Source organism: Schistocerca piceifrons, chromosome 3 (genome assembly GCF_021461385.2).
Source record: "Schistocerca piceifrons isolate TAMUIC-IGC-003096 chromosome 3, iqSchPice1.1, whole genome shotgun sequence".
NCBI lineage: Eukaryota > Metazoa > Arthropoda > Insecta > Orthoptera > Acrididae > Schistocerca > Schistocerca piceifrons.
This window is the reverse complement of record NC_060140.1, coordinates 23,158,169-23,171,952: the sequence shown is the minus strand read 5'-3', so window position 1 is coordinate 23,171,952 and position 13,784 is coordinate 23,158,169. Positions and strand designations below refer to the sequence as shown.

At 39.0% G+C, this 13,784-nt stretch overlaps 1 protein-coding gene across 1 annotated transcript in view; it reads left to right on the top strand.

Moving 5' to 3' along the window:
* Positions 1-13,784, top strand: part of LOC124788367 (alanine aminotransferase 1-like) — a 73,544-nt gene that overhangs the window by 16,230 nt on the left and 43,530 nt on the right. Inside the window, exons 2-6 of the mRNA XM_047255631.1 lie at positions 9,118-9,207; positions 9,320-9,428; positions 9,555-9,685; positions 11,314-11,427; positions 11,549-11,678. Coding sequence (XP_047111587.1) covers positions 9,118-9,207; positions 9,320-9,428; positions 9,555-9,685; positions 11,314-11,427; positions 11,549-11,678 — 574 coding nt within the window. The remainder of the gene's footprint in view (positions 1-9,117; positions 9,208-9,319; positions 9,429-9,554; positions 9,686-11,313; positions 11,428-11,548; positions 11,679-13,784) is intronic.

The following is a 13,784-nucleotide window of genomic DNA, read 5'->3' as shown; positions in this document are numbered from 1 at the left end:
CAGGGTGCACTATCATGCCAGTAGAAACAGTCGTCGTCTCCAAACTGTTCCTCTACTTTGCGCTGAACACAATGATGTAAAATGTGTTCATATTCTCTCGCATTTAACATTTTCTTAAGTGCAATAAGGGGAACATGAAAAACACTCCCTTACTCTAACACCATCTATTCTGTACTTCACTGTTGGCACTACACATCACAGCAAGTAATTCTCTCCACACATGTGACAAACCCAAACCCTTCTCATTAGACTGCCACAGGATCTAGTGTAATTCAGCACTCCAAATCACTCGTTTCCAGTCATCCACTGTACTGTGACGTCGCTCTTTACACCATCTCAATCACCACATAATACGGACCGTAGAAATGCACGGCTTACGAGAAGCTGCCCGACCGTAGTATGCCGTTCTTTTTAGGTAGCTGTACACAGTCACTGTGCTAGTAGAACAGCTGGCAGAACTTGGCAACTGTTTCTCCGTCTGTCAGTACGTGAGGCCTGCCTGGTGTCGCTTTATCTGTGGTTGTTCCCTCACGTTGCTTTCATCTCACAGCACATCACCAACAGTTGACTCGGGCAGCTTTACGAGGGTTGAAATGTTCCTAGTGGATTTGTTACTCTGGTTGACTAGTCCACGTTCAAAGTCACTGAGCTCGTGTGACCATCCCATTCTGCTGTTACAGTTCCCTCCTCCTCTTATACTGGCACGTCTGCCTCTCTCGGTATCTGGCGGTCAGTTCCACACTACACAATTCCGGATACTTTCGATCAGACAGAGTACACGTCGACGACCGGTGTCGTGCTCGTACTGCTGAAGATATCGACGTCTCGAGAATGTGTCTCGTACACCGTCGACGACAGATCTTCGATCTCTCACGTCGGTCCTATTCCGACTCGGAGAAATGCACCTCTGTACCCCGTTGAGCGTTCTCCACTTTTACAATAACTTCGAAGACTATAACAGCTGCTAAGCTGGCATTAACATTTTTCAACTCACTGATGGTCAGTTATTAAGTAGTGGTAAACAGCAGCATTCTGAAAGGAACTAGCTGGACGGGTGAGCAGCTGAGTCTCATATACACATGCACAATCCCCTGTCTGGAAGCGGATGACACCAGTATAACACTATCTCACTCTAAATTCTTTATGGTAGTGGTGCATAGAGGTAAATGTTTAAATGTTAAACACGGTCGACCGAGTGTGGTACATTGTTCTAACCCAATAATCGTAGGACCTTCACCCACGAGAAGGCATCTTCGATGCGCGAGTGTGGGGAATGCCGTTTCTGAGTATCGAAAGAGGGCATTCCAATCAAACACTTTCTCCAAACGTGTAGGTTTGCCATTCTTTAACCTGTCTTCTAAGATAAAGTACAGGACCAGTATTGCCTCACATGTTGCCACATTTCACCAAAAGCCCAAACTGTCCTTAGCCTTTTATCAGTTTTCCATTCTATAGTAAATAATTCGTGTAAGTATTTTGCACCAATGACTTATTAATCTGGTAGTTTATTAATATTCACACCTACCAGCATCTACCGTCTTTGTATTTGGTGTTATTAGGTTCTTCTAAGTCTGATGGTATATTTCGCCTCTCACATATTTTGCACCCTAAGTGGAATAGGATTGTCACGACGAGCTCTCCCGAGGACCCGAATAGATCTTATGCAATATTGTACACTCTGGGGACCTTATTTCAATTTAGGTCTCTCATTTGTCTGTCAAATAACTCTCCCAGTATATCTTCCATCTCATCTTCCTCTACTTCTTTAGTAAGCCCTCTTCGCCAATTTTGTAAACCGTCGTCGCCAGTTTTGTAAAGGCCTCGTCGTTACTCCTGTGAAGGCTCTGTTGCCACCGTTGTTACGGTAGGCCGAGATTATGAGTTCCTAAAACGTATTCTGGTGCAGCACACCACTAAGACAATTTCTCCGTGACACTATTACACAGCTATGCCCCAGTGTCAGGTAACAGGATAGGAAAACGAAGGTTCTACAACACTCCAAGAAATTAGTGACAAAAATCACACAAATGAGTTTATTTATTTTTGTGACTTGTCAAATAATGAAGTCTGCAACACTGCTTGTAATATAACACAAAAGGGGTCTTGAATGGCTTAGTGCAAATAATCATAGGTAAACTTCGCAGTACATGGCAAATGCAATTTACAGCAACTGTCTGTTCGCTTCTAAGAGTTCACTATATGACGTTCCTTGCCTAAGTCAGCCCTGGATGATGATCTACAACCAAGTGAGCGAGAGCTGCTCTTCTATCTTCTGAGCAAGTTTCTGTCCGTTGTTGTCCGGTCATGGCAGATTGTACTTGGTCGGCAACTGGCCAAGGTGAAATCGATACCTTCCTCCTCAGCACCACCCGTGGTGCTGGTGGAACTCGCACAAGTGCCAAGTCTCTATGGCACCGGCACCAGTTCGTATCTTTGTGCCTGTGGTGCTTTTGCCCTGGCTGTGTCTTGTTCAGACAACACAACAGCTTCCTCTTCCCTTTTTACATTATTATACTGGAGTTTATTTCCCTTGCATAGGGCCTCTATATATTCCTTCCATATTTCTGCTTTCCCTTCTTTGCTTAGTACTGGCTTGCCTCTTAGTTTTTGATATCCATACAACAGCTTCTCTTTCTCCCTAAGGTCTCTCTAATTTCCTTATGTGGGGCATCTATCTCTCCCCTAGTTATGCACGCTTCTGCATCATTGCATTTCTCATCTAGCCATTCCTGATTTGCGATATTGCACTGCCTGTCAATCCCACTCTTTAGACATTTGTGTTTCTTTTCCTATTTTACACTTTTAGTTCTGTAGGTCCAAACTGAGGAGCAAATTGACATATTCGTGGAAGAAGTCAGTACATAAAATTAACATCAGAAAAGTTAATAACTGATCGAAAGAATTTACATGTATCCTATTCAGACAAGATGCTGAGTATGTATTAGTATAATCAAAAACATAACAAAGGAATTGTCTTAATTTTTTTCTGTTAGCTACCAACAGAATAGGAGGAGTAAGCCATGAAGAAATTCGTCACTTATACGTGAAATTGAATGGATTACTGCTAAGATTTTTTTTTAAATTCTTGTGGTACCTTATTGAAAATGGATGCAGCAGAATACTGCATGGCTTTCTGCACAAGAGTCAGGGAGGTGTGATGCAAATGCAGATTGGATTTCTGCCTAGTATTAACTGAATAAAAGCTGCTGATTCTTGGGAATAAGCTTATCTAGTTAGCAACAAATGATATTTAAGAAAATATATGTTAAGAGGCCAATGTCAGACTTCCCAGATTCCGGAATAGGGGTCAACAAGATGTTAGTAAACTTACATTCCATATTGCTTGAACTGTCCATTTCTGAGTCAAAAATACCCTTTGTGAATGGGAAGAGTTATTTCGTGTGTCATAAGTGAATGAAAATAAGCAAAGTAGCCTAACTTCAGATTGGATATCACTTATGAAAATATGTTGTAAAAGTCGGTATAGTAGCATTCACTTTCTGAACAAGATCCTGAACCTGGGCTTTCAGTGATAGCTTACCATCTGTTTGAACACCAAAGAATTTGGATTGTTCAGACTCACTAAACGTGTGCTCGCTCTGTGTAATCAAAATGTCAGTTTTAGTTTAACGGTGTGTTATTAACTGTAAAAACCAAATCTTACTGTGATTTAGCATAAATTTGTTTTCTACATGCCATGAACTTAGGTCCACAACTGCATTATTTGATACACTGCCTATGCTGCACTCAACAATCTTCACTACACAACTTCAGTCATCAGCAAACAAAAATATTTTGGAATTACCTGTCTTTGGAAGGCATATCATTTACACATGTAAGAAATGGCAGCGGCCCCAGCACTGACAACTGAGGCACCTGCCCACTTAATCATGCCCAATCAGACTCCTTATCACAGTTATTCTTTATACTGTGGAGAATTATCTTATGCTGTCTGTTCTTAAAGTATGAGGGGAACCAATTGTGAGCTGCTATTCTTATTCAATAATGGTCCAACTTCTGCAATAATATTTTCTGATCAGAATTATCAAACACCCTAGTTAATTCAAAGAAGACACCTAGTCTTAGAAACTTTTTATTTAACACGTCCATTGTGTTGCAGAGAAAAGAGAATGAAGCTTTTTCAGTTGTCAAACCACTTATGCAAACAAACTGTACATTTCAGAAAATTATGTGAACTGAAATAACTAATTACCCTTACGTATAAATAACTTTGATGGTGTAGAAATAGGTCTAAAATTGTCAACATTATCATTTTCTCCTTTTTTATAAAATGGTTTCACTACTGAGTACTTTACTCTTCCAGGAAATTGACCATTCCTATGGGGAAATCTATGAATATGGCTAAGTACTGGGCCAACATACACAGCACCATACCCTAGTATTAGGCTAGATGGCCCATCATATCCATGAGAGTTCTTCGTCTTCAGCAATTTAATTATTGAGCCAAACTCTCCCTTGTCAGTAACAAAGAAGTTTATTTGAAATGGCAGTCATCAAAAGCTGTTTTCTAAGAGTGTCATACGATTCCTTAAAAAAAAAGTTTTTATATAATTCACCTGTTATACTCAGAAAGATATTGTTAAATACTGCACATATATTTGACTTAACAGCAACAGTAATATTTTTACAGTATATTGACTTTAAGCACTCAACCTTGTGCTGTTCGTCACACACTTCTAAACAGTTTGTAATTATATATAAAATGTGAGCATACACAAATCCCTTTTAGTGTTAAAATTTGTGTGTCATGATCTGAAAGGCCAATTACGCTTTTACTACTGGAATGTTGCTCTATTAATGAAGAATGAACAAGAATGTTGTCTATAGTTGTGCTACTGTCCCGCTACACTTTGGTTGGAAAGAACAAATTATGCATTAGAAGATAGTAATTTAAAACCTCCTCCAACATTCCTTTTCTTGCACAATTACTTATAAATTAATGTTAAAGTCATCACATACAACTCATTTTTGGTGCTTTTGCCTGTGTCACCAGCTGCATTTTTGTATTTTCTCCTTTTGTCAATTGCATTCAATACTTTATCTATCTAAAAACAAAGACGATGTAACTTACCGAACGAAAGTGTTGGTATGTTGATAGGCACACAAACAAACACAAACACACACACAAAATTCAAGCTTTCGCAACCAATGGTTGCTTCATCAGGAAAGAGGGAAGGAGAGGGAAAGACGAGAGGATGTGGGTTTTAAGGGAGAGGGTAAGGAGTCATTCCAATCCCAGGAGCAGAAAGACTTACCTTAGGGGGAAAAAAAGGACAGGTATACACTCGTGCAAACACACATATCCATCTGCACATATACAGACCCACATCCTTTCGTCTTTCTCCCTCTCCTCCCCTCTTTCCTGATGAGGCAACCGTTGGTTGCGAAAGCTTGAATTTTGTGGGTGTGTTTGTGTTTGTTTGTGTGTCTATCAACATACCAATGCTTTCGTTTGGTAAGTTACATCATCTTTGTTTTTAGATATATTTTTCCCACATGGAATGTTTCCCTCTATTATATTCATAGCATTCAATACTTTGCTTGTTATGAAAAGATTTCTGCTGGGCCTTCTTTTTCTTTTGCTATTTGATCCTTCACTGCCTTCACTATTTCATCTCTCAAAGCTACCCAGTCATCTTTAATGGCCTTCTTTATTCCTGTTTCAGTTAATTGATGCCTAACACTCCATTTGAAGCCCTCAACAACTGCTAGTTTTCTTTTAACTTATCGAAGTCCAAACTCCTTAATTTCCCTCTTTTCTGCGTTTCCTCAGTTTTAATCTACATTTCATAACCAATATATTATGGTCAGAGACCAATTCTGTCCTTATAAATGTTATGTACTTCAAAATCTGGTTTTGAGATCTCTGTCTTAAAAATCTGTAGTACATTTGAAATCTTCCTGTATCTCCAGGTATCTCTCAATATGTAGCCTTCTTTCATGATTTTAAACCCATTACTACTACTTATTAAATTATGTTATTAGCAAAATTCTACCATGTGTCTTCCTCTCTCATGACTTTCCCCCAGTAAATGTTCTCCTATTATTTTTCTTTCATGTCCTGTTCATATGGTCGTATTCCAGTCCCCCATCACAATTAAATTCTCATGTCCATTAAATATCTGAAGAATTTCTGTTACCTCATTACACATTCTTTCAATCTCTTCATCTACAGAATTAGTTAGCATCTGAACTTGTACTGTTGTGGTAACTAATGGCTCCATGTGATATGATAATGCATTCACTATGTTGTTCATGGAAGCTTACCCCCATTCCTATTTTCTTATTTATTATTAGACATGCTCCTGCATGACCACTATTTTATTTTGTATTTATATCCCTGTACTCTCGGACCAGAAGTTCTGCTTTTCTTATCATCACACTTCTCTGACTTCCAGTATACCAAACTTCAACCTATCCGTACAATATACGTGTATGAAGAACTTATTTCCCACTTGACAACAGTTTCAAATAAGTACTAGAGCAACAAAGAGTTCCAAGCAATTCAGAAATGCCCCCATAATTCAAGATAGCCCTTGGACAAATGCACACAATTATAGGTCTACATCCCTGCCATCAGTTGTTGCAGGATTATAGAACTCATTGAATGCTAGCATATTATGATGTCCTGGGAGAATGAAAATCTTTCTGTAGGAAATAACATGGTTTGTGAATTGACCACTTAGGATCACCAATTCTATTTCTTCTTTGTCTGAAGTGCCCTCTTTCTCCAGTGCTCCTTCATATGGACGCTGTGCTGTTGCTTCTGTTCATCCATCCAGATGCTTCCAGTCTTCTTAGTTCTTTTGACTTGAAATCCTTCCAAATTTCGAATCACAGTCAAAAACATATCCCTATTTAACATCTGAACTTCTTGAATGTCAAATCTTTCCAGATGTTTACAAGCTTCCTTAACCCAACTTGAAACCACACTGCCATTCAGTTGCCTGAGACTGTGTCAGTCATGTGTGTGATATATATAAACAAAGATGCTGTAAGTTACCAAACGAAAAGTGTTGGTATGTTGATAGAGACAAAAAACACACAAACACACACATTAATTTCAAGCTTTCCCAACCCAAGGTTGCTTCATCAGGGAAGAGGGAAGGAGAGGGAAAGACAAAAGGATGTGGGTTTTAAGGGAGAGGGTAAGGAGTCATTCCAATCCCGGGAGTGGAAAGACTTACCTTAGGGGGAAAAAAGGACAGGCACATGTGGTGTCACTGCCAGACACCACACTTGCTAGGTGGTAGCCTTTAAATCGGCTGTGGTCTGTTAGTGTATGTCGGATTCGCGTGTCGCCACTATCAGTGATTGCAGACCGAGCGCCGCCACACGGCAGGTCTAGAGAGACTCCCTAGCACTCACCCCAGTTGTACAGCCGACTTTGCTAGCGATGGTTCACTGACAAAATACGCTCTCATTTGCCGAGACGATAGTTAGCATAGCCTTCAGCTACGTCATTTGCTATGACCTATCAAGGCGCCATTACCAGTTACTATTGATACTGTGAATCACGTACAGTCAAGAGCGACGTTCACCATTAATGGATTAAAGTTAAGTATTCCACCAGCTACATCCATTTTTTCTAAATTCTAATTTTCTTGTCCTGTTCCAGACCTCACGCCAGCCTGCGTGAGCTAAAACGTGTGCCTTTCGGCTTCCTCTAGTAACACGGTGTTGGCTCTCCTGCCAACCACAACAGCACACACTTGCACACACACACACACATCCATCCACACATATATGTGCAGATGGATGTGTGTGTGTGCGCATGAGCGCAGACCTGTCCCTCTTTCCCCATGTGCGGATGGATATGCGCGCGTGTGCGAGTGCACACCTGCTCCCCCCCCCCCCTCTCACCCCCCTCCAAGGCAAGTCCCCCCGCTCCCGGGACCAGAACGACTCCCCACTCTCTCCCCCAAAAATAAGTATATATATCTGTGTGTGTGTGTGTGTGTGTGTGTGTGTGTGTGTGTGTGTGTGTGTGTGTCTAGTGTTGATGACGAAGGCCTTTATGGCTGAAAACTTTAATTGTGAGAGTCTTTTTGTTGAGCCTATCCATGACTCAGTGTCTCTGCAATATGGAGAGTAGCAACTTCCCTTCTCATGATATTATTATAATCCAGCCTGGATTTTCCATTGTTGAAAGTGGATATATACTACCTAAGTTAAATAATTTTGAAAGACAACTTGCCAACAAACATTATAAAAACACTATAATATCATAAAAACTGTAAGAATTTGGTAACAATCTAGGAAAATGATCTGCATCTCCTGAACTTACAGTAGGGCATATGTATTGATTACAGCTATGAGTTTTGTCAAAAGATAAAAATTTGTTAGCTTTGTAATACTTAACTCAGAATTAACATCCTACTATCATTTATATTTATATGTTTAACAGCTCTGAAGATTGGCAACAGTGTGTGAAACCAATAATCTTGAGATAATAAACAGTGACTGACAGACTATCATTTCTAAAAATTTCTTTTTTTTAAAGACCCATTTCCATTTTTGATTATGCATTGGCTCATACTACCACAGTATGAGATTATTTTTAGTGTCTGTAGTAAACACATTTCAGTGTGGCTCCAATTAGCAAGTGTCTTTTACTTCTTGAAACAGCATAACTGTAACTGTAAGTGGAGACCTGCCCTCTGTTTTGCAGATGACAATCTGAGAGCAGCACAGATATTAAAATTACTTGTTTTGCAAATTACAACTCTTTGGCTAGAGAATTAAGTGTGCTGCAGTGTGAGTGGCTCACCTTTCATTTATTTAGTGTTATAGGGGCCACATGACAAAAGACTGAAAGCTAAACAGTTTACTTTGTGTGTGTGTGTGTGTGTGTGTGTGTGTGTGTGTGTGTGTGTGTGTGTGTGTGTGTGTCTGCCTGCGGGGGGGGGGGGGGGGGGGGGGGGGCGCGCGAGGGGGGGGGCGGCAAGCATGGGGGGAGGGGGTACGGGTGGAGCTTACACGCACCCCCACCCCTCCCCCCTCTTTTGTTCGAGTCTTGTCTGTACTATACATATTGTAATTCAAAAACCATTGTTCTTTTTAACTGACTTGTTACTGTTTGGTTGTTTTGTGCAGGGTGTCAAGAAACCATTTACAGAAGTTATTAAAGCAAACATTGGTGACTGCCATGGCATGGGGCAAGTGCCTATCACATTTGTTAGACAGGTAACTTTAGTAAATATAATTAAAAATTTTGCAATGAATTTTACTTCCAAATGAAATTTATATATTATGAATATATATTAATATTGTCTTTTTACTGGAGTATCTATTTTAGGTGCTTGCTATGGTTTCATATCCAGTGTTATTGGACGACCCCAGGTTTCCCTACGATGTAAAATATCGAGTCAAAGACATCCTGGCTAGTTGTCCAGGTGGCAGTGTGGGTTTGTGTGACTGCCTTTAATACTAAATTACTTACTTTAATAACTATAACCTATTAAGTTCACTGTCTTGCAGCTCAAATTTGCAACATTAGTATTTTTCAAAAGTGCTTCATAAAATTTTTCTAGGGTCTTATCCTGAATCTGCTGGAACTGAAGTGATCCGTAGACATGTAGCAGAATTTATAGAAAGGAGAGATGGTGTCCCAAGCTCTTGGGAGGATATTGTCATGACATGTGGCGCGACTACAGGCATAAAGGTAGCAAAACTGCTAATTGTGATGTCATTAAATTATTAATACATTCAGCACTGCCATCCCTCCCCTTCAACTGCATAGGTGAACTGGTAATTTTCCAGCAAACTGACGGAACCATCATTCAGTGGTAAAGCATCTTAGAGGCACACATCTAGCCGCATTTTAACACCATAATTTATAAATTATGAAATATGCTTGCTTATACATATGTTCACGTCAGTATTGGTGTATTAGCATTGCCAAAACATGAAAAAACTCACCCCCCCCCCCACCCCCACCCACACACACACACCACCACCACAATCACCACCACCCAGAAAAGGTGTTACATTTGCTCCCAAAGATTTAAAGCAGATTGAAAAAAAATCATACTGTGAGACAAGAAAGATTACATGGAATTTATAGATAGTTTACTTCCAAATGGTAATTTGAAAACATTGTGGTACACAAAGTCAAACATTGCAGTTTTTGCCCCATCAACTGCTTTCTTTTCTTGTACACAGTCTCTTTCCTTCCTTTCAAACACTGGAAGGTCCACGTTGGAATATCAACAATTATGGAAAGGACAGATTGCTACTCAGTTTAAAGATGAAACATTGAGTAACAGACAGGTACAGCAAAAAGGCTGGTACACATTAAGCTCTCAGACAATGCTTTCATCAGGAAAGAGAAGCACACATGTATTTGCACAAGAAAGAACACCTACAAACGTGAGTGCTTTTTCTTGCTGCTCAGGCAGTCATCTGTTTATGAGGTGTGCTTGCTTATGTGAATGCATGTGTGTTTCATATTTCCAGTAAAGGGTTTAGCCCGAAAGCTTAATGTATAACAATCTTTTCTTTGTGCCTGTCTGCAATTCAACATGTCCTCCTACCCTCCTTCATCAGAACAAACTTCACAGTAGCATGTGGTTTTTACTTTGTTGGCAGTGGGTAGTACCTTTTCTATAAAATAGCGAACAAAATTTCTATCTAGGCTAATGGTTAGTCATGGTTCCAGTGGTCTAATGTCTCTTCTTGCAGCTACCAAGTCCAAGCTAACTTTTCTTTTATAAATTCCACTTGAGATATATTCTGCTTGGTGACTTCCTTCTGAAAAATGAAACAATTAACAGTAGACTGAGAAAATGTGAAAGAAAATTTTTTTCCACTTCATTGTTTTGCTTGAATAAAAAAGAAGGGGGGGGGGATTCAGGTTCCTTGTTTTGAAGCTTTTTGGTAGCACATTTCTGTCCTCCTTGACAATTCTGAAAGTTAATGTCTGATGTTCATACAACACGTTCAGTGAAGGCATACTTGTAAATAGACTGCTGCTGCATATAGTGATCAAAATGTGAACTACTACAGCTATCCTACAGGCAGCAGTCATGTAGCAAACACATTTCAGTGGACGGAAAAGATGTGACCTTATGGGATAAAGGCGCTGTCCACATTGCCGATACATGTGTGCTCGTATAGTGTACGGGCATAGTGCTGGATGTGTTAAGGAATGTGATAACACACACATGGCTGTACACTCCATGCCCACACACACCACTGCAACAACCCCTTCCTTGCCTATACACATATTTGTTAATTAACAATAACTGAAAAGTGAAAAATATTTTCTTATCAATGGTATTGATGTTTCAGATGGTACTGTACTTGCTGATAGGAGAAATGAATGGGAAAATGGCTGGTGTCATGACTCCAATTCCCCAGTATCCTTTATACTCTGCTACTCTTTCAGAATTTAACATGGTGCAGGTCAGTGAATTTATTTTGGTCTTGCTCTTCTTTAATCTTTCTGTACGAGTGTTTTGTGTTCAGTAATCTGCACATGAATGAGCTGTGGAAGTCATTCCTTTTGCAAGATTTTGTTTCTTAGATACCATATTATCTAGAGGAAGAAAGTTGCTGGGGCTTGGATCTAGCTGAGCTGCAACGTGCCATAGATGAAGCTAGAAAAGTATGTAACCCTCGTGCTATAGTGATTATAAATCCAGGAAATCCAACAGGTAATGGTAAAGCAGAAACATTTACTTACTGATTTATTTTATGCTTTCACTTGTTTACTCTAGCCAGATTAGGGCCTCCAACGTTTCTTAGGTCTCAGCAGACACTCTACATCTACAGTTTGAACATACTTATTTTTCAGTGATAAATCATTTATATTATATAGTAACCATTCAAACAATGGAAAATCCATGATGGAACGTAACAATATTAGAGAAGGAAACTTGCTACTCACCATATAGCGGCGATGCTGAGTCGCAATAGGCACAACAAAAAGATTCACACAATTATAGCTTTCGGTCATTGAGGCCTTTGTCAGCAATACACACACATACACACACGCACACACACACACACACACACACACACACACACACACACACACACACACACACACTCATGCTGACGCAACTTGCAAACACGTCTGCAGTCTCAGTCTCAGTGTGGTTTCAGTTATCTGAGACTGCAGACATGTGTGCAAGTTGCATTTGCATGAGTGTGTGTGTGTGTGTGTGTGTGTGTGTGTGTGTGTGTGTGTGTGTGTGTGTGTGTGTATGTGTGTGTCTACTTGTGTCTAATGGTCGAAAGCTATGATTGTGTGAATCTTTTTTTGTGCCTATCGCAACTTAGCATCTCTGCTATATGATGAGTAGCAACTTTCCCTCTCTAATACTGTAACCATTCATTCACTCACTCATTCATTCATTCATAGTAGTCAATAGATCTCATCAAGAAGGAGAACATTAAGGATGTGGAACGAGTGAAAGTATACATTAACATGAGACAAAGACATTATACAAATTATATCTGTGTCCTGTGTTAACAATAAATTATCATTAAAATTTTCAAGAAAAGGTCAGCAGCAGGTGTAATTTTCTTTATTTTTCGTTTATTTTAAACCATTACTGCTTTGGGCCCAACCCAAGGCCATTATCTATTAGTATAAATCAGGCACAGCATGTCTTGGAGGCCAAAACCTATTGTGGTTTAAAGTAAAAAGAAAAGTGCAACAAGTGCTGACATTTTCTTCAAAATCGTTACCACAGTTTTGGAATCATCACAGATATGTTCTTCATGCTGGACAAGAAATTTATCACTAAAATGCTTAATTTTATTCATGCTTATGCCTTATAAATTTAATTGAGTAAATTAGTAAGGAAGGTGGTAATTTAAGAAATGCTGGTGCCTTCTCAGTTTCAATAGCTTAAAATTTATGACAACTTGTTTGGAATGGTATGTTTTGGAGAAAGTATTTTTTTACATCTATAATTAATACTGACTACTATTTATAGCACATCATTCATTTTTCATACAATATTTTTAATAAACATTGCTTTTTGTCATGTGCCCAAAAAACGTTTCCAGTCCCAGAATCTAGATATTCAAATAATTTGTTGAGTTATTAACAAGGTTTTCTTTAAATTTTTCTTTCAAATTGATAGTATTCCCAATTTCTTGCTTTCTGTTACATAGGAGCTAGTTAAATATCCTACATAACAACATTCTGAACATTAGACACGGAAGTACAATCTATGTGATAATTATTTTTGTGTCTCATACTGTGAATGGTCATATCACAAACTGCTGAAACTGATATTTATCATTGGAAACAAAAACCATTAAGGAGTAAATGTATTGGGAGGTGAGTATAAGAATTCCAAGATTCTTAAAAAGGCTTCTGCAACTTGTTACAGTTTTATGTTTTACACAATATTCTTACTGATACCTTCTGCTGAAGAAACATTTTGTCTACTTTAGGTATACTTCCCTTCAGGATAACTGCCTAAGACATCAGAGACTGAAAATACATAAAATAAGTCACATCTTGCCTAGATCAACAAAATGAAATGTCTCATATATATTGTAATAATTCAAGCAAAACTTAAGATACAACATGAAACTGCCCTACAAATGTTGCTTTAGAACATCACACATATTTTCTCTGCATCCAGCATTAAGTGTAGTTTATACTGACTTCATACAATGAAGAGAGGAAGTAAAGTAAACAGAAGAATAGGAGAAAAGGGAAAAATATTCATGAACTTATAATTTGTAAAGACTCTGGTTACTGGTAGAATACTGAGACGACAGATTATTATGTGTAAAAG